Source organism: Equus quagga, chromosome 1 (assembly GCF_021613505.1).
Source record: "Equus quagga isolate Etosha38 chromosome 1, UCLA_HA_Equagga_1.0, whole genome shotgun sequence".
NCBI lineage: Eukaryota > Metazoa > Chordata > Mammalia > Perissodactyla > Equidae > Equus > Equus quagga.
This window is the reverse complement of record NC_060267.1, coordinates 74,308,730-74,336,703: the sequence shown is the minus strand read 5'-3', so window position 1 is coordinate 74,336,703 and position 27,974 is coordinate 74,308,730. Positions and strand designations below refer to the sequence as shown.

General features: G+C 42.1%; 1 protein-coding gene across 2 annotated transcripts; it reads left to right on the top strand.

Moving 5' to 3' along the window:
• The first annotated feature begins 49 nt into the window (after positions 1–49).
• Positions 50–24,204, top strand: PTGR1 (prostaglandin reductase 1). Of its 2 annotated transcripts, none has more exons than XM_046672202.1 (10): positions 50–480; positions 1,915–2,027; positions 3,460–3,505; positions 4,441–4,497; positions 7,421–7,588; positions 10,850–10,967; positions 14,063–14,218; positions 17,381–17,489; positions 20,811–20,929; positions 23,957–24,204. In XM_046672202.1, exons 2-10 carry the CDS (start codon positions 1,922–1,924, stop codon positions 24,065–24,067), a joined length of 990 nt encoding a protein of 329 aa, XP_046528158.1. In that variant the 5' UTR covers positions 50–480; positions 1,915–1,921; the 3' UTR covers positions 24,068–24,204. The 2 variants fall into 2 exon arrangements, with proteins under 2 accessions (XP_046528158.1, XP_046528152.1); XM_046672196.1 differs by having other exon boundaries at positions 1,912–2,027.
• Positions 24,205–27,974: the final 3,770 nt, after the last annotated feature.

Below are 27,974 nucleotides of genomic sequence, written 5' to 3'. Positions count from 1 at the left end.
AAGAGGTGTTCACCAGTGAGAGCGGGGACGGGCGGACAGGGGGCCAGCACCCGGGCACGGGGGTGGAGGCGCGGACGCCAGACGAACTGCCCGGCAAAGGAGGAGCCCGGGACCAAAGGCAGCCTTGAACCAGAGCCGGGCAGCGGCCCTGGCTTTGGCTCTTCCCTGCCTGGGCGGTGAGCCACCGCTAGTACTCCCACGCAGCATCTTTCCGCCACGTTCCCAGTGAGGACGCTGGTGCAGGGTCCGTACCGCCCCGGCGGGGCTCCGATGGGGGCTTTTACTACCGGAAGCACCTTGTACACACACGCACACACACACTCCTCCGACCCTGGTTTTCCCTCTGTGACCGCTCGGGGTCCGGGCAGCTCCGCCCCCGGGGAAGCCGCACCCTCAGCGGCAGGAAATAAATCTCCGCCCCTGGCACTGTGCTGCGCAATTCCAGCCGCTTTCTCTAGCTGGTGGGTTCCACGAACTCTTGTAAGTAAACATCCCCAACCCCACGAGTCTTTCCTGCTGAGTTTCCAGACTCCCCTCTTGCGGAGCGCGTGCGCGTTCCTCTCCCTCTCCATGGGCTGAATACCGTCTGGGTCTTGCACTGGAGGAAACCTGGAAGCAGGTGTCCCCATTCATGCCTGCCGGGCCCTGCAGGTTCTTGGACAGATCGGAGACGGGTGCTGGAGGGAAGAGCGTGGCCTGGCTGCATTTCGGCCGCACGACAGGGCTGCCTGCACCGGGGAGGCGGCTAAGCCACGGAACTTGCGGGACTGCAAAACTGGGACAAGTAGGGAAGGAGAAGAAAGTCGGGGTCTGAATTCGGTTAAAGGGCACGGAGGCGGGCGGGGCGAGGAGGCGGGAGCTGGGGGCGAGTGTGCCTGCTCCAGGCACCGCACCTGGCCCCCGTCCTCTGATCGGGGGGCTGCTCCCTGAACCGCGCCTGCTTCTGCGGCGACCCCCTTTCATGGGGGCTTCTGGACTTGTGGCGAGTTCAGAATTCGCAGCGGCTTACCTTTTTGGGAAAAGAGACAAGAAGGAACAGCGTGGCTGCGGATCGGACCGCCCCTGACTGTTCCCTTGCAAAGCAGAAGTGCCCATTCCAAGTTATAATTATTCCTCTTACCTGCCTCTGGTCCCTGGACAGAGTAAAATCGCCGGCGCCTGCGGTCGTGTTTGCAGCCTCTTAGCTCGTGGGGAAGGCACAGCTCCCAGGTGATGCGGGGAAGATCAGTCCCAGCAAAATGTGCTGACCCAGACAAATGTGCTCAGGGCAGCCGGAATCATCCGGTCTTGGTTCTATGTGGGAGTAAGGTCAAGCTCAAACAAATCCTTGATTTCCGCTCTGGTGCCAAAGAAGACTCGTGCCTGGAATGGGGTAGAGCAGCAGCGCCCCCCTGGTGGTGTTCAGGTGTTCCTGAGACTGCCTTAGAACGCGCCTGAAAGGTGTGCGTGGTCTTCTATTCGACTCTTTGTGTTTAACACTTTTTCTTAGGATTTGCTTCACGTGAAGAGAGAAACGAAATATTTGCACGCCAGGTTGCTGTTTAGTTCCCTCCAGAAACCCTAGCGGTGGCTGGGAAGCATTTCTATATCGGTTCACATTTTCCTTGGTCTTGGAGATTTCTGAGGAAGCCTCAGTTTTCTCTTCTGCACACTGCACACCAGCAATGATAATAATGCCTATCGTATAGTGAAGTTATGAGGATAAAATCAAAGGATGCATATGAAATGCTTAACACAGCAACAGAAACACACCGAATACAAAATAAATGTGATTGATGTTCAATGATAATGATGAGAAGTAGATGATGGGTAGACACTGCTCTCTGTTTTCAGTCCCGTATGGCCTCCACTAGGGAGCCATAATAATCCAGTCACTTCACGGCAGTTGACTACCTGTTTACTGTGTTCTAGAAGCTTCAGGATGGTTCATGCTAAGACCTGGATCCTGAAGAAGCACTTTGAAGGCAGCCCTACTAATAGTAACTTTGAGTTGAAGACAGTTGAACTCCCACCCTTAAAAAATGGAGGTAAGTCATACTCATAAGATTTGAGTTGGAAGAGACTGTATCAGTTAGATTTTGCTGCATAACAAGCTACCCCCAAATTTAATGACTTTGATCAATCATTTATTAGTTCACAATTCTGTGGATTGGCAGTTTGGACTGGGTTAAGTTGATGGTTCTTCTGTAGCTCTCACCTGGGCTCAATAGTTAATCTAGGATGGGCATCACTTACATGTCTAGTGGTTAGCAGACTTTCTACTGAGATGCATGTCTCAGTTCTCCTCTATGTGGCCTTTCTAGCAAGCTAGTTTGAACTTTGTTTCCACAGTGGTCTCATGGATATGGAGCAGCAGGAACTGGCAAGTCCAATGTGCAAGCACTTTTCAAGCTCCTGCTTGTATCATGTTTGCTAATATGTCATGTCAAAGCAAGTCACATAGCGAAGCCCAGATTCAAGGGGTGACAAATAGACTTCTTGATGGAAGGAGTGGCAAAGAGGCCCGCACACAGGGATGGGAGGTATTTGTGGCCATTTTGCAATCTGCCGCAAAGACGTTTTCAAGATTGTCTGTGTGAAGCCTGGATGTCATGCTGGGGGATCCCTCTGCTTTTCTTGGTTATTGAAACTCATGCTTGGGTGCAGTTCTTCATGATTTTCACCAGACCACGGGGAGGGTTTCCCCTCTGTCCTGGTAGCCCGATGATGACAATGGGGTAAGCACTGCCTAGCAGCTGTGCACAGCTCAGAATATCCCTGTGAGCAGACAGGAGGGAAAACCCCTCATTCATCACTGAGGAGCCTCCCATCCACTTCGGGGAGATGGGGGGACAAGATAAACCTAAAGAAATCTAAGGGAGAGAAATAGCAACACACCCCATAACATGTTTGGAGATTAGCTTTGTAGAGCACATTATAAGGGGTATCTGTAAGGGGTGTTTACAGGTAGGTAAGCTTTGAGAAAAGGGCATGCAATCAAGAAGCATGGCAGTTATGGGCCCCATCTAAGTTGAGGTAGCCAGGACTTGGATTCAAAATTTCAGAGAATGCATGCATCAGAGTCACTCCAGCAAAATGCGTGTATTTTTTAATACTAACTGGGGCTTGTGATGAAACATTATGTGAGCACTGTAACATAGTAGTTACAAATGTGGCCCTGGGCAAGTTACTTAACCTAAGCTTAAATAAAATGGAAAGGATAATTGTTGAGAATATCATATGGCATAATCCATGTAAAGCATGGAGTGAGTGCTGAGTAAATAATAATAATAATAATGTAATATTATTGTTATTAACTAGGATAAGCCAAAAATGAGAGCCCTTCTTGTCTCTTCAATAGAAAGTACAAACAAAAGGGCAATCCTGAAGCAGAAGGATTGCCTGTGTTTATTTAGAATGCCAAAGACAAGGCACCAGGCCCTCAGTTTCTAATTGCCTGTTGAATGCTTTATTTTGTAGAGGTCTTGCTGGAAGCTTTGTTCCTCACCGTGGATCCTTACATGAGGTATTATTTTCCTCCTAAAAATTCTTATGTTGTGTTTTGGACCCTATTTTGAAGTAGTCAGTCTTTTAAAATATCCGTCTGATTCAAAACACTCATTTCTCCCATTTTGGTATCAGTGATGGGATTCATGGATGCTCATCTCTTGCAGGCAAAGGTCTGAGAAGCTTGGGGAGGAACTCCCCTCGCCCCTTTATTTTACAACCATCTCCTATCTTAATGTGCACAATTTGCCTCTCATTGCTCACCAGAATTGCTTCCCAAAAAAGTAAAAGAAAAAAGAAGCCAAACTCCAATGTGTCCACTTCACTACTGGCAAATATTTGGGTAGAGGAAGATGCTAAGACCAGAATTAGATTTTCTTGCCTTCCGTTTACCTGTATCCTTTTAATTTAGGTAATATGCAGTTGACTCAAATGTGTGTATTCAGTAAACAAGGGGAGGGAAGAAAAGCTTTCATGGGCCACTAATTTCTCAGTAATTTTTTGCCTAGGTAAATAATATAGCCATCGTTCTTTTAAATCATTTTTTTTCATAACTGATTGCTAGATTCAAATCTAAAGTGAAAAATATGTTTTAAAATGTTAACTAGCATTTCTTTTTGTGTGGCTAGTGTTTTGGGTAACAAGTACCCAGCAGTGTCTGGGTTATGTTCTTAAAGTCACTGGTAGCAGCTCATCCACAATGAGCATGATGGAAAGATTCTCATGTTCATTTTATAGAAAAGTCCTCTCAGAATGCTTCTTTGGGGTTACAGAGCAGAACTATAACAGCCTTCCTCCCACATTTCACCAGTTGTTCTGCCCTCCTGTGTCTGGTTTTGTTTCTGTGCACACTTCCCCAGCAGTTTTCTATTTGGTTCGAAACTCAAGACCGTTTTTCCCAGATGCTATTATGTATTAAGAATGGAATTTTGTTTTTTGCTTTTTGTTTTTCAGAATAGCGGCAACAAAATTGAAGGAGGGTGATGTGATGATGGGGCAACAAGTGGCCAGGTAGTTATTTCCATTTGTTCCAGTGCTTGGAAAATATGTCTTCCGTTTACCTCCTGCTGGGCCTGCTCTCTGTCCATTGCTCCTACAATTTCTTCAGCTCACGTGGTTCACTCACTGTCTGACCTTGGAAATAACTTGGGAAGTCTGACCCCTTCCTGACTAATTCAGGGAGGGAAGGGTGTGAAATTGTCATCATGTCAACTTCATTTTGCTATCCTTACTTTTAATTACTAAAAAAATTGTATTCATCCAGGTCATGATTATGGTAAAAATTCAAATAAAATAAAAATTTATATCTTGGAAACTGAAAGTTCCTCCATCATCTGAACCTTGGAGATGACTGTTGTTAATGTATTATTATTTCAAAAGTTGTTCAGTACGCATACTAATATGTATAATTTTTAATGGGATTAAATGCCCTTCAGCAAATTGCTTTTTCTCGCTTACTATGTGATGGATATCTTTGGTTGACAGTATATAATTATACTACCTACCTTTTAATGGCTGCAGATTATTTCATTCTTATCTGCCATTTAATTAATCTACTTCTGATAACAACTGTTTCCAATTTTTTTCTACTACGAATAGTTCTGCAAAGACTATGTATGCATCTATCTGCGTGTCTCTGTGTATTCTTTGCCCACTTGGATGAATGTTTCTTTACATTGAATTCTCAGAAGTATAAATTCTAGGTCAAAGAAGATGCACATTTTTTTTTAACTTTTTATTGAGATTATGATAGTTTACAACCTTGTGAAATTTCAGTGGTACATTATGGTTTGTCAGTCGTGTAGGTAAGATGCACATTTTTTAATGTGAAGAGATAATGATAAATTGCTCTTCAGAAAGATTGTATGAGTATCCACTCCCACCAGTAGGGTATTAAAGAACCTGTTTCTCTCATACCTATATGCCCATTGCTTACCATCAATCTTGGAAATCTGAGATGAATATGTTGATACTTCATGCTTAGTTTAATTTGAATTTCTTTCATTATTAGTGATGTTCACATTCTTTTTGTAAATTCATTAGCAGTTTTCTTCTCTGAATTAGCTGTTTATGTGCCTTGCCTTTTTCCTTTAGGTCTTTTCATCTTTTATATTGATTTGTAAAAGCTCCTTGTGTGTTAGGAATATTAGTGTTGCCAATATTTGGGTCTTTGTTTATCTTTCTCCTGTGCCCAATCCTAATTTAAAGTTTTTATGTGATAAAATTATTAATATTAGTAATTATGACATCTTGGTTTCATTACATGATAAGAAAGGCATTCTCCCCTCCAAAATGGCTAAAATATTTATTCATGTTTCCTTCTAGTATTTTATACTGTAATTTTTACATTTAAATCTTGGAGTCATTTAATTTTTATTTTGGAATAAGGACTGAAGTGTTTATGTCCAACTGACTAGCTAGTTATAATACCATTTAGTGAAATCTTATTTGAATTTTTATTGGGATTTTGATGACTTTATAGATTCATTTAGAGTGAACTGATTTCTTTACAATGTTTTTCTCCAAGCACAAGGTATATCTCTCCACTTACCCATTTTTGTCTTATGGGCTATTACCAATTTTCTTTGTATAGGCCTTACACATTTCTTGCTAAGAATCAAAGAAATGAGCATATATTTATGTTTGCTGAGTTGGCAAAGTTTTATTTTTTTAAAGATAATACCTTGTGATGCAAATTTTGTGATACAATCATACATTAAGGGTGGAGGCAGAAGTTGGCATAATCTTCTAGAAAGGAATGTGGCAATATGCAGCCAGAGTTACGAATGTTTTAATATCCTTTGACCTAGTAATTCCATTTATAGAACTATTACCTAAAGAAATAATAAATTCATATTTATGAATATTAATTGAAGTATAATTTACACTAGGAAAAATACTGGAAATAACCTAAATGTCTAATAATAGGGGAATAATGTAAATTCATTACAGTTTTTGAAGGATTCTTACCAACATGGAAAAAAAGTATAACTTATATAGACTAGTATAATGTTGAGAGAGAAAAATAAGGTTACAAAACACATAAAATTACTTTGATTATGTAAATACATATAATTTAGACTTAAAAATATATCAAGATTGCCATAAAATACACCAAAATATTAGCAGTTATCTTTGTATTGTGGTATTAGAACTGCTATTTTTATTTTATATGTTTTTAATTTGCTAAAATAAATGTGTGTTATATAACTTTATGGTCTGGAGGAAGACAGTAAAAAAAGGTAAGAGTGGGAGATGATGGAAGAAAGAATCAGCAAATGAGACAGAAAAGGAGCAGCTTAGAAAAAGGGGGAAGCAAAAAGCCTGGAGAAATCAGTATGCTGGAAACCAGTGGGGAAGAGTTTTGGGTGACCCACGGGGTTGAGTACAATAGAAAGGTAAAGTCAGATAATGAATGATGCTGGTACACTAGATTTTGCACCAGGGGGTGGTTGTGACCTTAGTAGAGTAGTAGGGGTGGAAGACAGGTTGCATTGGGTCATCAAGTGAAGAAGTTTGGCTGTAAAAGGAAGAAGAGAGAAGGAGGAGATGGTTCCTTTATTTACTGAGGGAAAGGGATAGTCAAGAGGAAAATGTTAAAGATTCAGAGAGAGGAAGATGGTCCCTGAGGAACTGAAGAGGCTGGTATTCAGGGTACCTTGAGCCAGAAGATGAACACCTCTTGATTAGAGAAAAGTGAATGAGAATAGGGACAAATGCTGGACCAATTGACAGAATTCTTCTCTGTTGGCTCATATATTTTCTCAAGGAGAAGGAGATACCAATGGCTAAGAATTAAGATGGAGAGATGCAGTGCGGTACTCAATCATGGACTGTCAACTTCAATGCCGTTTTGTGTACATTAACCATACACCATCCTGACTCCCTTGAAAGGGAAGAGGGTTCGCATGTCTCAATGTGCTTTATCTTTCAGAGTTGTGGAAAGTCAAAACTCAGCCTTTCCAACAGGAACTATTGTACTGGCCCATTCAGGCTGGACAATGCATTCCATTTCTGATGGAAAAGCACTGGAAAAGCTGCCTACAGGTTGGCCAGACACGTTACCACTGTCTTTGGCTCTGGGAACAGTTGGCATGCCAGGGTGAGTTTCGTGGGTATATTTCATTTGTTTGAATGCCTGACATTCTGGTTTTCCAAAATGGTTTGTCCAGAACTTGGTCAACAAGAAGAGACATCAGATATTATAGGCTCAGGGGCTGATTAGAGAAGATGGTGGGACTAGGAAGGGAAGAAGAGTAGACTACGGTTGGCCTTGGCACTAAAGGAAAATTAGGTCACACACCCTCAGGTACAAAAAGAAAGTGCCCGTGAGAAGCAGCATGCGGCACGATCCCTCTCAAGTAGCTGGTAAATAGCAACAGAAAGGAACCAGCTCCTCTTCTCGATGGAAAGGGCTTGGCTTCACTCCTCACTCATCTCTGTCTCCATTTGAGAGTTTAAAATGAGAAAGAGAGTTGACTACTTTGACCTTTCTATACGTCCCTCATTCCTCACCTTTGCCTATTCACATCTGCGTTTCCTGAGGTGTAAGGGGATCTGAAGTTTAAATAACTGAGATGAGTCACAAGTTCAGTCACTCAGCTTGGCACAGTAAAATACTCAAGAGTCTCTTGGCCTTATCCCTCAGGAAGACTCGTGGTCAGTTCCTGCTGTGTCTGCTCTCCAGCTCCCAGCTGCACTTTGGACCTCAAATTTCCTTTTATGTCCTGGAGAAGCAAGGTTGATTGAATTCCTTTTGGAGTCCCCAAAACTTTCCTAGCCTAGAATTCATTTATTTCTTTTCTTTCTCTAAGTTGTGTGATCTTTTTATTCCTTCCTTCCTTCTTCCCATTCTCCTTTTCCCTTTCTTTTTCCCACTTTGAAAGACTTCTAAACAATGAGATGGAAACATACACCCCAAACAATCAGCCTCTAGCAAACACCAGTCCCATACAGCCCAAGTTCATATTGCACTCAGAATCTGAACTCCTCAGAATTGCCACAGCCAAGAGACAACATTGTGAAATTAGAGGATACTTAACACCATCTTACATTCAATTAGTGAGCACTAAGCAGTCTTACAGCACTTCCTGGTCTTTCCTGCCTGCCTGTACCCTCTCAATGAGAGGTCTCCCTCCCACTCTGTTGTCCCATCGCTCTCTGTAAATTGTGAGCCAAGTGTAGGAGCATGGGCATGAACGTAGACATGAGGAAACCTCGGAGCAAGTCTCCCGTGACTTAGGTGGGGAGAAAATAGTTTGTAAAATATTAGATTTGAATCCTGTAACAGAGGGTAATTTATTCATTTGTGTGTATATTTCTCACTCATCTCTTCCGAGCCCCTAAGGACTGTACTCCCACTCCAAACCATCAGCTTTACACCATTGAGTGGTTTCCCAGTGACTGAGGGGAGGAGTTTTGCCATGTTACTAGCCTCCAACAACACACCACCCATCCTTTGAGAATTCCTGCCGTTATGAGCCACTTACCAATGGGATGGGTCAACCCTTCAAGAATGCTGGAACTTCTGCTATAGACTTTGAAAGAAGTTGAACCTTGAAACCTAGGGTGTCTTTCAGCTGTTCAGACTCCAAAGATTTAATGTTCCCCCCAAAGTATTGCATTCTTTCCTTCACCAGGGACCTCTGCTTTCTCAGTTAAGCTCAAAGAGTTCACGTGTTTTGCTCTCCAACCTGTTGAGTCTATCAAGTTCCACTTAGTCCAAAGTGTACCTTTAATTTTCCCTCTAGGATTTCTTTACCATTGGCTTCTCCATCTTAACTCTATTTTATTTTTAAAAAGAGGTAATGTTTGGGAAAGGCCTTGTGTATCTTAGTTCATTATGTCTAATTAAAAGCTGACTCTGGAAATATCTAGAAGGGAGATTGAGGGAGAAGGGATACTGGTTATTGTGGGTGGAAGGACACAATCAGAAAGTGTACCTTCTGCTTCTCTTTTGGAGTTAGGTTAACTTGCCTAGCACACTCTGGTATCAGCATTCATTAAGGTGCTGGTTCTCAGTTGCTTGTATTCATGAGAATCACCTAGAGTCTCATTAAAATTCGGATTTGTGCATCCTAGTATTTCTGAATCAGTGGGTCTGAGGTGGGGCCTAGGAATCTAAGTTTTTAATAAAACTTCAGGTGATTCTGACGCAGGTGGTGCTCCATCCATCTTTTGAAAAAAACTGCGTTAAGGGAATATTCAATACTTGGCTCCTCAGAAAAGGTGCTGTCTGTGCCTTTCACCGCCTTCCCGTCAATGCCCAACTCTAATGGGCCCCCAAATATAGTCAGAGGCTGAGGAAGCTTAAGTTATGCCAACATGTAGTTTCTGTTTTATATAGAAATAACTTTACACGACGTTGTCTGAATTTTTACAAGTGGCTTGCTAATCGCCATAATGGATATAGATTTCATGGGCTCGGACTCAGGAGTGCAAAAACGTAACTTAAAATTTTTCTACTACTGTACTTCATTTCTATCTCAAGCCCTCATCTCGACTGGCAGAGTAAATAAAACCTCAGTTAAACGCAGTGATTTCTCAGATCTTTTCAGGTTTAAAACTCGGAATTTCCTTTTTCTTCCCTCTAGGGTTCATGTAAAAGCTCCGAGGGGTAACATAAATTCAGTGTCAGAAGAAAGGGGACGACTTCTTGATCTTGATCTTAGTCTTATGCTGGTCTTCTCAAAGTGTGACTTTCCCCACTGAGTCCTCAGCCACACCCCCTTCCAGCCTGGCAGTCCACTGGGGTGTGGTGCTTTCTTCACCGAGTCCCCATCAGCACTGTCTGAGCTGCATCTTTGCAGGCCTGGGAGTTCTTTCGCTGCAGGTTAACTTCGACCTCTCACTTGGGGTGAGATGGGGAAATTTCAAGAGTTCTTCCATACCACTTTGGAGCCATGGAAAACTCAAGGTGTTTCTCTCTGACCCTCTCATGCCTGGATACCTCATACATTATACCTGCTCTGTGGCTCTGGCACCCTGATGACGTGGAGGCTTTCCCCATGAAGCTCGCCATCTCCCTAGGACTTAAATGGGAATGAGGCACAAGTTCTCTATTCTTGGATCCCTAAAATTTAGGGAGAAACCTATCTTCTTTTGCCCCTGAGACTTGGCCTGGGGTAGCCCCTTTCCAGCCAACTCTCCATCCCTCCCTAGTTCCCACCATCTTTATTCCTATCTAGGGGTAGGGAAAGAGGAGGTGGACTATTAGTGGTTGGCAATATTCATTTCCTATATTTTCTGTCTTTTACCTGGACCCATGGCACTGGGCTACTGAGAAGGCCTTCAGGGTATATCTGAATGATTTATAGGGGAAAGCTATAAATGTATCCACATGTCCTTAATTTTCTTCCCTCAGCCTAACAGCCTACTTTGGCCTACTTGAAATCTGTGGTGTGAAGGGTGGAGAAACAGTGATGGTTAATGCAGCAGCGGGAGCAGTGGGCTCTGTTGTGGGACAGATAGCTAAGCTGAAGGTAAGTGTCTTCCTCCAGTAACAAACATGTACCGGCACCCACAGTGTGCACTGGAAATGCCACAGTGAACACAGCAGACCTTCCGTAGCCTCAGAGAGTTTACTCTAGTGGATCTTGTTTAGAAGTCGGAGACTGGGAATGATTGAGAAATGGGGAGAATGAGGAAAATGGTCTAGCAAACATGACCTGAACATTATTTGATAACATTGCAGGTATCAAGCCAGAAATGGCCTCTGTCTAGAGTAGTGAGTTTGGAAGCAGTAACTATTTTCAGAGTTCTTACTGCACATTTCTTGCTACAGCTTAATCTCCTTCCTTCATGATTACCACCAACCATAGAAGGAGGGACTTGAGATCAGCCAAAGAGAGTCATCAACCACATGGCCCCACTACAAAGGCTGTTGCAGTCAGCCCAGAGCAGTGGGGCCATGGCTTGGGAACTAACCCCTGGGAGGTACCCAGGGCACAGAAAAGTTGGCTCTGATTTGGGCAGGTGCCTGTGCTGAAGAGATCTGATCTGATGGTGAGGGTACACGGCAGCAGGCAGCTCACACATGGGCAGGACGTATCACATAGTGGCAGTCTGGTTTGGCTGATCTTTTGCCAGAGGCTGGGATGCAGGATTCAGGACGAAGTTCCTAGGAAAAGAGTTAGGAGGAATACAGATGAGTACAGGGCTACAACCAACAGCCAAGGCTTCGGGCTGGTCTCCAGTGCTACTGGGAACTTGGAATACAAATAAGAGATGAGGCTACCATAGAGGCTGCAGGGAGAATTTATTTCAATAAGTAAATTAATACATAGGAATAGATGTTGAATTTTATCAAATGCCATTTCAGCATTTATAAGTTAACTTTGCAGTTAATGAATTACATTAGTTTTCCATTCTAGCATTCCTGGAGTAAGCTTTATTTACCTATGGTATATTATGGATTTATCCCTTTGGATTTGATAACAATTTAAATGGAATTTTTGCATCTATATTCATAGGCGAGTTTGGTTTAAAGTTTTTTGTTCTGAACTCACCCAGTGTTTGGCTTTGGGTTATGCTAGACTTACAAAATGAATTAGTAATATTTCCAAGATTGAAATTTTAAATGTTTTATTAAAACTAGAAGTGATTTTTATTTCAAAAGTTTGATAGGACTTACCCTTAAACCTATTCTTTTAGAAACTCCACTGGAGACTGCCATGATAAGAAGTTTGTGCTTACTCCTTAAAGCAGTGATGTGATTAGTTTTGCATTTTAGAGAAATCCCTTTGACCTTGCTAGGAGAATAGTTTCTAGGGACACAATACTAGAAACAAGATGTCCAATTAGGAGGCTCTTAGAATAATTCAGATGAAAATTGTCATGCACTGACAGTGGAGTGTGGAGATCAGAGCCAGGATTTTAAAATATACAGTAGAAAAGAATAAAATCTGCTTTGGGGCTGGCCCCATGGCCTAGTGGTTAAGTTTGGCACATTCCACTTCGGTGGCCCAGGTTCAGTTCCCGGATACAGACCTACACCACTCATCAGCAGCCATGCTGTAGCAGCATTCCACATACAAAATAGAGGAAGTTGGCACAGATGTTAGCTCAGGGCAAATCTTCCTCAAGCAAAAAGAGGAAGATTGGCAATAAATGTTAACTCAGGGAGAATCTTCCTCAGCAAAAAATAAATAAATAAAACCTGCTTGAGGGTATTATACCAAGTGAAATAAGTCAGACTGAGAAAGACACATACTGTATGATTTCACTCATGTGGAATCTAAAAAGAAACAAAACAAACAAATGAGACAAAATGAACTCATAGATACAGAGAACAGATTGGTGGTTACCAGAGGGGAAAGCGGTTCAGGGTGGGCGAACTGGGGGAAAGGGGTCAAGTGTGTGGTGATGGATGGTAACTAGAGCTTTGGTGATCATTTTGTAGTGTATACAGATATCAAATTATGCAGATGTACACCTGAAACTTCTACAATGTTATATACCAATTTGACCTCAGTAAAAAAATTAAAAAAGAATAAAACCTGGTGATTGGATGTGGATAGTGAGAGAAAGGAAAGCATCTCCTATGACCCACATTTTTCAGGTTTGGATAACTGGGTGGTATCATTTACTACAACAGAGAATAGAAGAGGAATAAGAAGTAAGAAGCAAGGAAAGTACATTCCATTTTAGACACACTGATTATCAGGTCCCTCAGGCGATCCAAGTGACGACTCTCATAGGTTATTGGAAATACTAATTGGGAACTCAGGAGAGAGGCATGGCTGGAGTTAACAGATGAGGGAATCGTCTGCATGAAGGTGACAGTGAGGTCGTAAGAGTAAATGAGATCATCCTATGTGAGCATAAGGTTAGAAGGAAAACAGGACAAAGGATGGAGCTTTTGCAAAATTTTTTCTTGGATCATGTACAAATGGAAAAAGTATCTGGCAGCCATTGTTTGCAGATACATGCATGAACCCAAAGGTCTCTCCCCAATTGAAAGTGCACGGTGGCTCACATTCTGGTCTTCACAATACATTCAGAGCTTTCAATAATATCAGAGCTTTCTGAAGAGCTGCTTTCTATGTACCAATACAATCTCTAGTCTCCTCCTGAAAGTGTTTTTCAGAAGGCTCTCCAGTTCCTCTATGATTAGGCAGCATCTAGTCCAATGCTTTAGGCCAAATCAAAGAATAAGGGGACAGTTACCAGGAGGGCTGTCTGATATGAGAGTTCCAGAACTGAGCCAAAATTATAGTCAAGAACCACTGCACCCACAGATAGCACACAAGTCATTGCAAGGGAAGAGAAGCCCAAAACTAAAGTAAGAGTCCAATGAATAGGTTGTCAAGCCAGCGGGTTGAAACGAACTATAAACCACACAAACATAGGAGAGATCTATTGGGTATTCAAAGGAAGGTGAAGTTATGGTTGGGTTGTAGGCTAGTTCAGGGACTAATTTCACCTCTGGGGCCTGTTGACCCATTATGGTATCCTCCTATATGTGGTTCAGCACCCAGGAGGGTGTTCCTGGGGAACCTGACCATTCTAGACTAGGAGGGTGGAGTTGGTCCATGCATGTGGCTTATAAATGGTTTCCATTTTTCTCCTCATTTAGGGCTGCAAAGTTGTTGGAGCAGCAGGGTCTGACGAAAAGGTTGCCTACCTTAAAAAGATTGGATTTGATGTTGCCTTTAACTACAAGAAAGTCGAGTCTTTGGAAGAAACTTTGAAAAAAGCCTCTCCTGATGGATATGATTGTTATTTTGATAACGTAAGTACAAATTGTACTTAATATCTGATTTACTAACAAAGTACTCTAAAAGGAATATACTTCTGGCGTTTCCATCTAAAATATATGAAGAGGGGCCGGCCGCATGGCTGAGTGGTTAAGTTCGCGCGCTCCGCTTCGGCAGCCCAGGGTTTCACTGGTTCGGATCCTGGGCACAGACATGGCACAGCTCATCAGGCCACGCTGAGGTGGTGTCCCACATGGGACAACTGGAGGGACCCACAACTAAAATATACAACTATGTATTGGAGGGATTTGGGGAGAAAAAGCAGAAAAAGAAAATAAAAAATAAATAAATAAAATATATGAAGAAAGTGCATATGTCTTTTTTAAAAAAAGTTTTATTGAATTAATTCACTCATTTAAAGTATAGAATTCAATGGTTTTTTGTATAGTCACAGAATTGTACAACCATCACTCCAACCAATTTTAGAACATTTTCATCATCCCCAAAAGAAATGCTGTTCTCCTTAGCAGTCATTCCCCACTTCCCCCAGAAGTGGTCTTTTGTGACTAGCTTCTTACACTCAGCTTGTTTTCTAGGTTCATCTATGTTGTAGAATGTATCAATACTTCATTCCTTTTTATGGTCAAATAATGTTCCATTGTATGGATATATCACTTTTTATTTATCCATTCATCAGTTGGTGGGCATTGGAGTCATTTATACTTCTTGGCTATTGTGTATAATGCTGCTATGAACATTCATGTACAAGTTTTTGTGTGGACATGTGTTTTCATCTCTCTTGGGTATACACCTACAAGTGGAATTGCTGGGTCATATGTAACTCTGTATTTAACATTTTGAGCAACTGCCAAACTGTTTTGCAGTTCCTCAAGATATTATTTGACATTCTCACCAGCAATGTATGAGAATTCCAATTTCCCCACATCCTCACCAACACTTACTATCTGTTTTCTTTTATTTTTTTAAGATTTTTACTTTTCCTTCTTCTTTCCAAAGCTCCCCAGTACATAGTTGTATACTTTTAGTTGTGGGTCCTTCTAGTTGTGGCATGTGGGAAGCTGCCTCAGCATGGTCTGATGAGTGGTGCCATGTCTGCACCCAGGATCCGAACCGGGGAAACCCTGAGCCACTGAAGCGGAGCGCGCGAACTTAACCACTCGGCCACAGGGCCGGCCCCATGTTGTTTTCATTATGGCTATCCTAGAGGGTTTGAAGTGATGTATCATCGTGGTTTTGATTTGCATTTCCCTAATGGCTAATGATATTGAGCATCTTTTCATGTGCTTATTGGCCATTTGTATGTCTTCTTTGAAGAAATGTCTATTCAAATTCTTTGCCCATTTTTCAACTGGGTAATTTGTTGAGCTATAAGAGTTTTTTTTTTTTCTCTCTTTTCTTCTTTTCCCCAAAGCCCCCCACTACATAGTTGTATATTCTAGTTGTAGGTCCTTCTAGTTCTGCCACATGGGATGCCACCCAGCATGGCCTGATGAGCAGTGCTAGGTCTGTGCTCAGGATCCAAACCAGTGAAACCCTGGGCTGCTGAAGCGCAGCGCGGAAACTTAACCACTCAGCCACGGGGCGGCCCCACGAGTTCTTTATATATTCTGCATACAAGTCCCTTATCAGATATAGTCAATTCTCAGTATTCCTGGTAGTTACATTCTATAAAGTCACCACAAACACTGAACCATTGCTCCTAGGGCAAGTATGTATATATATGCACATATTTCACATAGATTACAATCTTAAATCCTAAAAACCACTCCTCCTGGTAACTTCTATTTTCTTTATTTAACAAAATAGAAAATGAAGTTCAGAAGTGTTAAGTAATTTGCCTGAGGCGCCCCACTAACTAATCCTCCCAGAGCTGGAATTCATACCCCATCCAACTGGCCCCAAAGTGGAAGCTTCTTGAACCACTCTGCACTGCCCCCTACTAGTAATCTCTGTATGAGAGCTTCACAAAGAAGGCAGAGCCATGGCTTTGTCTGACCTTGGCTGAGAACTTTGTGTCTATTTCACTGCTCTGTGCATGTCTGCAAATGACCAAGGAGAGCTCTGTGAATACTGATTTGGGGGTCATAAATAAATTTTAGCAAGTAGTCCAATTTGCAAATATGGAATACACTAATAACGAGGATCAACTGTATATGGTCTGCAAATATTTTCTCCTATTCTGTGAGTTGTCTTTCACTTTCTTGATGGTGTCCTTTGGAGCACAAAAGTTTTAAATTTTGATGAAGTCCAATTTGTTTTCTCTTTTGTTGCTTGGGCTTTTGGGTCATGTCTAAGAAGGCTATGCCTAACCCAAGGTCACAAAGATTTAGTCCTGTGTTTTCTTCTAAGAGTTTTATAGTTTTAGCTCTTACTTTTGGGTCTATGGTGCATTTTAATTGTTGTGCACAGTGTAAGGGAGGGGTGCAATTTCATTCTTTTCCATATGGATATCCATTTGTTCTGCAATATTTGTCAAAAAGACTATTTTTTTCTCCTATTGAATTGTCTTGGCACTCTTGTTGAAAATCAGTTGACTGTAAATGTAAGGGTTTATTTTTGGACTCTCAATTCAGTTCTATTGATCTACATTTCTGTTCTCACACTGTCTTGATGAATATAGCTTTGTAGTCAGTTTTTGAAATTGGAAAATGTGTCCTGCAATTTTGTTCTTTAAATGCCTCTTGAGTATTTTTCCATACTTTTAGATAAGGCAGTGAGATTACTGAATTGATCAGAGAACCCCAAAATATAACAAAGTAAAATTTATAAGTTATATAATGTATGTCCCTCCAGTCAAATGGAAATGCACAGTTTCTAAGATCTTTCTCCAAATGCAATTTTCTGCTCTGTTGTGCTAATTAGTGGTGTTGCTGCTAAAACAATTATTGTGAAATGATAATTGCCACTCAATGATTCTCCTGAATCTTCTACTGTTATATTATTTAAGGTTTGTATTTTCGGTTCTTTTTTGCTGAGGAAGAGTCACCCTGAGGTAACATCTATTGCCAATCTTCCTTTTTTTGTATGTGAGCTGCCACGACAGCATGGCCACCGACAGACAAGTGGTGTAGGTCCATGCCCGGGAACCGAACCTAGGCTGCCAAATGGAGCGTGCTAAACTTAACCACTAGCCACGGGGCTAAAGTGTTTTTGGTTTTTTTGGCTTGTCTGTTTAGGTAGGTGGAGTGTTTTCAAACACTGTTATCCGCCAGATGAAGAAATTCGGAAGAATTGCCATATGTGGGGCCATCTCTACATATAACCGTACTGGCGAACTTCCCCCAGGTAATGAGCACATGCACATGGTCACAGATGTGGGAAGACTGGACAAGGAGAAGATTTGCAGATAGGGTATAGGCCAATGACTATCAAGATATTTAAAAGATTTCCTGATATTCTTGATGAAATAGTATTTATTAAAATAATAATATATAATGTTGTATATTTGTGCTAAATCATCTTATATTAGATTTTGATACAGAGAAATAACAGGATCTGAAAATATGGAAGAAACACTTACAGTTATTAAAAGTTTTAGTTTTTTACTTATTGTTTTCGGCAATGTTGTAAAAGACAGCCATGATTTGATTAAGAAACAGAACACCTTGGTCTGGCTGGTTCTTCAGGATATTTGGGATATTGCTGGCGGTGTGGGGGATGGGTAGAAGGTGACCATGTGGGTGAAGGAAAAAACAGGCTGCCGTTGCCTTCAGACAGTCGTGGGCAGTGCTTCCTAGGGCAGCAGGGCCTCTGGGCCTCACCAAACTGACAATTTCCACTAAAAAAGAAAGGAGTGTGCATTTCCCCTCCATTCCTTGATTGTCCTTCTTTTGTTTCTCCCGTGCCCTGCCGTTCCCTCCATCCCCCCTCCTCCCCTCTCCTTTGCCAAGACCACCCCTTCCCACCTCCACAACCACAGACGCCCAAAAGCAGCACCAACTAGAGAACTATATTCATTAAACCCCAGTCCTCTGAGAGAGGTTGCACAGGCCTCTTAATTTACAGATGGGGAGATGAATGGCTGAGAGGACCAGAGACTCTTCAAATCCTAATAGCGACAAACCCAAAACAAAGACAGGTCTTCCAAACTCCTCATACAGAGTCCTTTTCTGCTACAATTCTGTGCAGAAATTGTAGCTGTTGGTGAGACAACAGATTTACCTGTGATCCAAAAAGGGGAGAAGGAAGAACAAAAAGGGAATCTTCCAGTTTATCATCAGGATCTAGGCAACCATAAACAAATTGGTTATTCATCCTGTGATGGGCTTGACTCATGGGAATGAAACCTTCTAGCCCTCCCACAGTTGCACCGAGACAGGTGGGTGAGGGTGGAAGGGGCTGAAGGAAGGACGACTTGTAGATCCCCTCTTGGGCTGTGAAAAATCCAAGACGCTACCTTCTCCCAGAAGAAAACTCCAGACGCACTTGGCAATCTTACTGTTAGGAACTCTTTTTCCCTATATTTTTCTAATTGATGCTAAGCTAGAATCATGGGAAATCTTTTGCCTGCCAATTGAGCAAAGCTCCAGGATACATTTTCTTGACTGCAGTCCAGTTAGGTAGAGCCAAATATTTTGGCTATAGTAACTTGATCCGGTCTTTTTAACAATTAGTCTTTGGAAGTTCAGCTGCTCAGATAGGTCTTTGAGACATCAGCTGGCCATGTCCATCCCATTGTAATCAGATGGGATTCTGCCCTGGCTCTGATCTCCAGAAATGCTAACATATTTCACTGGTAGGGTAGCTCAGAGGCAAGTAATTATTTCCCCAACCTTAATGCCACGTTTGTTTTTTGCTCTCAGTAAAGAAACCCGCACTCCCATCAGGGTGGACAAGCTCAGAAACAATCCTGCCTCCTCCTCCAAGAGGAGGAAATGAGGATTCAATCCTTAGCCCCAAAAGCAAAGAGAGATATGGTTGGTGTGGGTTGTCTGAAGAAGCACTCTTTCTGGAAGACCAATCTAGCATTTAGATGTGTCACTCTCTTATGTCACTCACGTCCCACTTATCTTGCCTCAGTTTCTATTGGTTTAGGACCAAAAGAAGCCCCACTTTTCTGACTGCTAATGTTACTTTTTTTTTTTTAAGATTTTATTTTTCCTCTTTCTTTCAAAGCCCCCTGGTACATAGTTATGTATTTTTTAGTTGTGGGTCCTTCTAGTTGTGTTATGTGGGATGCTGCCTCAGCATGGCTTGATGAGCAGTGCCACGTCCACGCCCAGGATTCGAACCGGCAAAACCCTGGGCCACCAAAGCAGAGTGCACAAACTTAACCACTCAGCCATGGGGCCGGCCCCCACAGGCTAACTCTTGATATCCTGAAATGGCGAGGGCCGGAGCAGGTGTGGGAGTTGCTGAGCCTCTTGATCTCTTCTCTCTTACTGGCTCTTAGGCCAGGGGTGCACGATAGTTTTGCATCTGCTTTGAGAACAGAACAGAAGGGAAATAAGGGAAAGAGGGATGCAGAAAAGTCAGGTTTATGCCATAGAGCGACTGCTTTAAACCATAAAGAAGAACATGCGAAGTATTGGGAATCTCAGGGTATTCATCCTTGAGTAGCACAGAACCATTTTCACATGTTCAGACCTCTTTCTCTTCCACAGAACTGTTTGGGAAGTTTCTGGTGGGCTTTGCTTCTGGCTCATGAGGGATGAACATTCCCTGGCTGCCCGGTCAGTGCAAGGACTCTGAGCGTGTGTTAGTTTCCTATTGCTGTTCTAACAAATTACCACCAGTTTAGTGGCTTAAAACAACACAGATTTGGCGCCGGCCCCGTGGCCGAGTGGTTAAGTTCCTGCGTTCTGCTGCAGGTGGCCAGTGCTTCGGCGGTTCGAATCCTGGGCGGGGACATGGCACTGCTCATCAGGCCACGCTGAGGCGGCATCCCACATGCCACAACTAGAAGGACCCACAGCTAAGAATATACAACTATGTACCGGGGGGCCTGGGGAGAAAAAGGAAAAAAATAAAAAATCTTTAAAAAAAAAAGAAAAAAACAACACAGATTTATTGACTTACTCTTCTGGAGGTCAAAAATCTAGAATTGAGCGGCAGGGCTGTGTTGTTTCTGAAGACTCAACAGGAGAGTCTCTTTTCTTACCTTTTCCAGCTTCTAGAGGCTGCCTGCATTCCTTGGCTCATGGCCCCCTCCTCCATCTTCAAAGCCAGCAGTATAAGATCTTCAACTCTCTCTCTCTCTCTCTATGCTCTCTACTTCCATCATCATATACTTTTTCGTGACTGACTTTTCTGCATCCCTCTTTCCCTTACAAGGACTTTTGTGATTATATTGGGCCCACCTGTATAATACAGAACAATCTCCCCATCTAAAGGTTCTTAACTTAATCCTATCCGCAAAGTCCCTTTTGCCATGTAAGGTAAGATACTCACAGGTTCTGGGAATTAGGGCATGGACATCTTTGGGGGCCATTATTCTGCCTACCACAGAGTGCGTGTTGATTTGTGGGCAGCCCCATGGATCAGAAAAGAGTGGAGGAAATGGAAAAGGAGGCACTAGGAGGACAGGGACGCGACTTGCACTGCTCATGTTTTCACCATGGCTACCACCCTGGACCCTGTTGCCCAAACGTGCTCTCCTCTTCACAGGCCCACCCCCAGAGAATATGATCTATCAGCAACTCCGCATGGAAGGGTTCATCGTCACCACCTGGCAAGGAGAAGTCCGTGAGAAGGCTCTGAAAGACTTGCTGAAATGGGTCTTGGAGGTAAGGGGCTCCCGAGCCACTCCCTGCAATTGCGCACGAGATCTTATTCCCTTTTGATGCTGTTGACTCCATTTCCACTGCAAGTACAGGGCCATCTCACTGCGCCCGTTATAACAAAATTCCTGCAAGTGTCTACACTTACTGTCTGCAGTTCCTCTCTTCCCACTCTTTCTTAAACCCACATAGCAGGCTTTTGCACTGTTGCCATGCCACCAAAATTGCTTTTCTCAAGGTCGCCGATGTCCCTCCCATTGTGAACTCCAGTGGTCAATTCTTAGCCTCACTTGGCTGTGGGGAGCATCTGACAGAGGTGATCACTGTCTCTTTGGTACACTTTGGTTTTCCTCACTGGTTGGTCCTCGTCAGACTCCTCTGCCAGCTTCTTTTCTTCTCTCCAGGTTCCTAACAGAGTGTCCCAAGGCATGGTCACTGGGCCTGTTTCTTCTCTATTCACTTGCTCTCTAGCCCTTAGTTGGCCCATCCAGGCTCTTGGCTTTAAATGTCACTAGTATGCTGACAGCTCCTAACTGTCTCCAGCCCGGCCCTCTGTTCTGAGCTCTGGACTGCTCAACAGCCGCACTTGGATGTGTAATACGCATCTCCGACTTAGCATGTCAAAAACTAAATATGTCTTCATCTTTCCTGCCAAACTGGCTTCATATACAGACCTCACCATCTCAGTTATGGCAACTCTACCCTTCTAGTTGCTCAATCCAAAAACCTTGACACCATCTTTGATTCCTTTCTTTCTCTCATAGCCATGTCTCATTTGTCAGGAAGTTCTGTGCCTCAACTTTCAAAATACATATGGAATCTGACCACTTCTCCCACCTCCATGGTTACCACCCTGCTCTGGGCCACTGTCTCGTCTTGCCTGGATGTTGCAGTGGCCTCTGTCTGGCTTCCCACCTCTGCGCTTCTGCAGACAATTCCCAACACATAGCATAAATCAAACCTTGTCATTCTTATGCTCAAAACCCTGCAAAGCTCCCTGTTTCACTTAGAGTAGATCCAAAGTGCTTATAATAACCTTCACGGCTATCCACGATCTGGCCCCCGTTACCTCTCTAATTTCATTTCTTAGTGTTCACCCCCTTTCTCACTCTGCCCAATCCCTCCTCCCACCCGCCACCCCCACTGTGGCTGCCTTAGTTCTCTCACCTCCTTTAATCTTTGCTAAAAAAGTGCCTTCTGAAGGAGGCAACTTTTTAAATGATCCTTTTTTTTTACATTTGCAACCCCCCCTTCATTCTTGATCCTCCTTACTTTAATTTATAGAAATTATCATCTTTTAACATAATATATACCACAATTCACTTATTTATTATATCTATCACCCATCGCCCTCCCATGAGAATGTAACCTCCCCGAGGGCAGCAATGTTTTCTGACATGTCCCCACCCAGAACAGTGTCTGAATCAATGTGGGCACTAGATGAATATCGTTGAATGAATGAATGTTAGAGGGGCATCTGTTTGTGCGGTGACTCTTCCAGGTGTTTACAGCCATGGCTTTAGATCAGAGGAGGAAGCCAACCCTTTTCTCCTGCGTTGTGATCTTTTTCCCACCTCACACCATGTAGAGTTTCAGTCAGCAGAAATCTGAATAACCAAAGTGCATTATTTTAGTTTCAGAGGGGAAAAGTGGTATCACACTTCCTAATTCCTGGCTTTATGATCATTTCCCAATTCAAAGAAATAGATTGCTCCACTGGCAGGCACTGGAGCTTGGCATTTTTCCCAGTCTAACACTTGGAGTGCTGGATTTGTGCTGGATTTGGAGAGCTGGGAAGAGCTGAATGGTTTTTAAGTTCCCAGTGTGTAGCCTCTTTGTCCCTGTTGGTGAAATCGAATCTAGACCCTCTGTGACCACAGCTGACAACAAGAAACCACTGGGCTGGTGTCCCTACTGCTTCCTTCTGACAAAGTGAACCTAATTATAATTTTGTTTTAAGTAACTAGTGAGCCACTCTAATTTCTCTCTCATCTGCTTTTTTTTTCCTCATCCCTCCCTTTTTTAAATACACTTTTTATTTTAGAATAGTTTTAAATTTACAGAAAAATTAGATGGTAAAGAGTTCCCATACCCTGTGTTCTATACTCTAATTTTTCATATTATTAACATTTTATATTTTCATGCTCTGCTTTGACCTTTAAACTGGGTTATAGCTTTTGACACTTTCCAGGTTCTTTGCCTCTTCAAGAGTACGAATGAGCTGGGGCTTTCGAGTGAGGGATTCAAATCCCAGCTTCCCTACTTACTAGTTGAGTGACCTCAAGCAAATAGTCCCTCCATAAATCCATAATGGTACCAAACCATCACTGGGAAACGTTAGGAAAAAATGGTATCAGGTAACACAGGTCTCCACATAAGACTCCTTCAAAAGAACAAACTTGAAAATGTGAATTAGTTCCACTTAGCAGACTGTGCCTTGTGGGAGAAAGAGAAATGAAAAGCCTTCCTCTCTGAATGAGCCCTTCCCTCCCATGCTCTTAAATGAATGTTAAACACGTGTTGAAAGAATCTTGGCTTGAAGGGAAGAGCAATGATTAGACTGCAAGGGTATTTACATTTCCTGAACGGGCTCTGCCTCTTCAGTGGTCAAATGGAGGCAATGGTGCTACCTCATTGGGCTACTGGAAGGATTAAAAGAGATAATAAATACCCTGGAAGGATACCCCTTTCTTCCTCGACTTCCACCTCTTCTAAGATCATTACATTATTAACCTTTTCCACACAATTTACTTAGAAATTGCTTAATCACTTTCCCTTGTGACATTTCTCCTATTGTTATACTGTGATCTGACGCCTATTATGAAATCCTTCTTGTGTGTACTTTGTAATGTTACGTACACTGTGTATGTGACTGTGCCCCCAAAATGACTATAAGCTCACGGAGGACAGGGCTACCATCTTATAGTTCCAAGTGTCCCATGATGTACCTGATAAATTTGTTGCGAGGATGAGAAGAGTGTATCATGCAGAATATGTAATTAATCTATTATATTTGTTGTTGTTTTAATACAGGGTAAAATCCAGTACCATGAACACATCACTGAAGGATTTGAAAACATGCCAGCTGCATTTATGGGAATGCTGAAAGGAGAAAATTTGGGGAAAGCAATAGTGAAGGCATAAAAAAGTGGCATATCAGGGGCCAGCCCTGTGGCTGAGTGGTTAAGTTCGGGTGCTCTGCTTTGGCGGCCCAGGGTTTCGCTGGTTCGGATCCTGGGCGTGGAACTAGGACCACTCATCAAGCCATGCTGAGGCGGCACCCCACAAAGAACTAGAAGGACCTACAACTAAGATATATACCTATGTACTGGGGGGCTTTGGGGAGAAGGAAAAAAAAAGATTGGCAACAGATGTTTGCTCAGGGCCAATCTTAAGAAAAAAAAAGGCACATGGAATCTGGAGATTATTTGGATGATTAATTTCTTTTTAATCATTTTGTAAAAACATATACTGCTAGGGGAAAGGGGGTTGGGGGGAGGGCACTAGGGGTGAAGTGGTGTACCTACAACATGACTAATAATGATGTACAACTGTAATTTCACAAGGTTGTTAACTTTCATAACCTTAAAAAAATGTATACTGCCTTCAGTATGTAAGAAATAGTAATTGTAATGAGTTTGATCAACCTAATAAAATACATTTAAGTGGTATGTAATTAGCAACAGAGAATTAAAATTTCCTAGGGAACAACAGCCAGTCACCTCACTGTCTCCTACAGCTCCTTCTGGGTTATGGTAGAAAATAATGGCTTTGGGGTCCAAAAGTTTACTGTCTCTGTGACCTTGGACTTATGATTTTTCATCTATAAACTGAAGATAGTAACATCTGCTTCATACGCATATTATACATTTATTTAAAACAGCAGCATAGTGCCTGGCATATATTAGGTATTCAATAAGTGTGAGCTATTCCCTGCAGAAATTGGTGAATTTGAAGTCATAAGATTACCACTCCTATTGCTTATGATTACACGAGAAGAAATAATCATTGCACAAAAATGTGCAAGATTTATATGAAGAAAGCTTTCAAACATTACTAAGGAACACAAAAGAAGACCTGAACTATGGAAAGGTACCTTGCTCTTGGACAGGACTATTCAGTAGCATAAAGATGCCAATTCTTTTGATCAATTCTGCCATCAAACGGAGGAAGAGTTAAATTGCAGCACAATGAAAAAATGGGGGGAAAGTGTGTGTGTGTGTGTGTGTAAAACCTCTGAAAAGATGTAATAAACTGCAATACTATGGTTTGTCCCCAGGGAAGAGAACTGAGGAATAGCTGAAAGATGGGGATAAGAGAAAAACTTGACACTGTATAACATTTTGTACTTTTTGAATTCTGAATCTTAGGAACAAATTATTTATCCACTATTACACATACAATTAAAAAATAAAAATCCCAACCCTTCTGTGTCCCTTCTCACATAGGGGAAATAAAACATGTGTGAGCTAATTTGAAAGGATATGCACACCCCTATGTTCACTGCAGCGTTTTTCATAACAGCCAAGACTTAGAAGCAACCTAAGTGCCCATCGACTGATGACTGGATAAAGAAGATGTGTATATACACAATGGAATCCTACTCGGCTATAAACACAGATGAAATCTTGCCATTTGTGACAACATGGATGGACCCTGAAGGTATTATGCTAAGTGAAATAAGTCATAGAGAGAAAGACAAATACTGTATGCCTTCACTCATGTGGAAGAGAAACAGATATGGAGAACAGATTAGTGGTTACCAGAGAAGGGGATGGGGGGAGGGTGAAAAGGGTAAAGGAGCACATATGTACGATGACAGACGGCAACTAGACTTTTGGTGGGGAACAGGATGCAGCCTCTACAGAAGCTGAAATATGATGTACACCTGAGATTTATATAATATTATAAACCAATGTGACCTCTATAAAAATAATAATTAAAAATGTGTGAGGGGGCTGGCCCGGTGGCACAGTGGTTAAGTTCGCACGTTCCGCTTCGGCAGTCCTGGGTTCACCGGTTCGAATCCTGGGTGTGGACATGGCACCGCTTGGCAAGCCATGCTGTGGTAGGCATCCCACATATAATGTAGAGGAAGATGGGCACAGATGTTAGCCTGTCTTCCTCAGCAAAGAGAGGATGATTGGCAGCAGTTAGCTCAGGGCTAATCTTCCTCAAAAAAAACCCCAAAAAAACCAAAGGAAAAATGTGAGATAAAACTCAGGAAGAGTAGGGGCACCCCTAAGAGTGGGTGCCCCCTGGTGTTTTTAACTCTCAGATTTGTTGACACTGAGCCCCCAGCAATTTATGGATAAGAGTTTTCGCACCCTGCTGCTGGTTCGCATGGAGGTTTCTGCTCTTGGGCTTCTACTCCAGTAACGTGACTCTATATGTGCCCGGCTGACTTTCCAACTTTCGGGGCAGGAGTTTGCTCTTTTCTCTGCTAAGTCAAAAAAAGAGTTGATTTTTTCAGTTCAATTTTTTGTTAGGACAGAGTGACAACTTCTGAACACAACACATGCCAGACCAGAAACCAGAGGGCACGAGCATATATTTTTAGTTTTGGTAAAGTTTATCTTTTTTCTTTGACGGTTACTGCTTTTAGTTTCTCACCCAAGAAATCTTTGCCTCAAGGTAATAAAATCCTTCTGTATTTTATTCTATAAGGTTTACATTTTTAGCTTTTCTGTTAGATCTGTGATGGAGCATGGAGTAGCGAACTGGGATTGACTCCAAAGGGGTAAGAGAATTTGCTGGCGTGAACAGAACGCTGAAATAACACAAGGGTAGACATTTGTCAAAACTCCTAAGATGGTACATTCAAATGTGTGCATCTTATTGTATATGAATTATACCTCAATAAAGTTAATTTTAAAAAAAAGAAAAATACGTCCAGTACAAAACGTAGGCCACAAGACAAGAGCTTGTTTGCTACCAAACAGCTATGGACTCCTAGCTTACTTCTAAGGAGAAAGAGGTACAATAAACAACCAAAGTTAAGCCAAAGTCTGTAAGATCCACGACCACAGGGCGTATACTTGATGGGACAGCCTCCCAAGTGGGCACTGATGTAATTTTTCAACTTAAGAGGAGGCAGGAGGAACACAGATCATGTTTCCTCCACTCCCATCTACATCTCTTTCTGGAATTTATTTTGGTCCCGATAGCAAGACAGGTATCCATCTATTTTTTCCAAGTTGCAAGCCAGTTTTTCCTACACCCTTTATGGAATAATCACACTTTCCATCATTGATTTGAAATACATCTTGAATATGTATTCTCTTCAGGGATCCTTGGTTCCATCTCTAGACTCACCCAATCAACTGATCTTTGTGTTTCATTATTTTGCCACTAATGTGAATAGGATTTTCTTTCATTACATTTTTTATTGGTTATTGCTGGAGTTTTGGAAAGTTTTTAAGTACACCTAACTATCCATCTATGTACAATTCATGCATTTTGGAATAAAATATTAAAGAAAACAGTGCTCTTTTTAATACAGTATTTCAGATTAACTCATTTAAAATACCTGCCACAATGTTTTAGCCTGATGCCTACAGCATTGTCCAGAACTGCCGCCAGGTAGCTACCTGAACTTGATATGATACAACTAGTTGCATAAAAAAATACGATTTTTGACAGTATGTGATATGCTACAATTCAGCCATTCTGAGTTTCCGTTCTGTGAACTTGTGTATATTCCAGGCATATGATTTTTTTCAGTGAAATCTCAATAGTAAAGTGACAGCCAACATCTCATAGACATTGCCAGATGAAGAACTAGGCAGCTTATCATCCTTGACAGCATCTTATCAGCCCAAATCAAAAGTTAAATAAGACCAAAGAGCTTCTAATGTTAAGGTAAAGAATTCTGCCTCCTCCTCCTCAGGAAAATCATCCAAAACAACACAGAATATAAGAAACAAAATTACAAACTCCATTTTAAGAAAAATTTAGAGGAAACAGTAGGATGGTTGTAACAAAAAGACAAGCACTAACAAGTGATGGCAAAGACGTGAAAACTGATGTTACCAATATACTCATACATTGC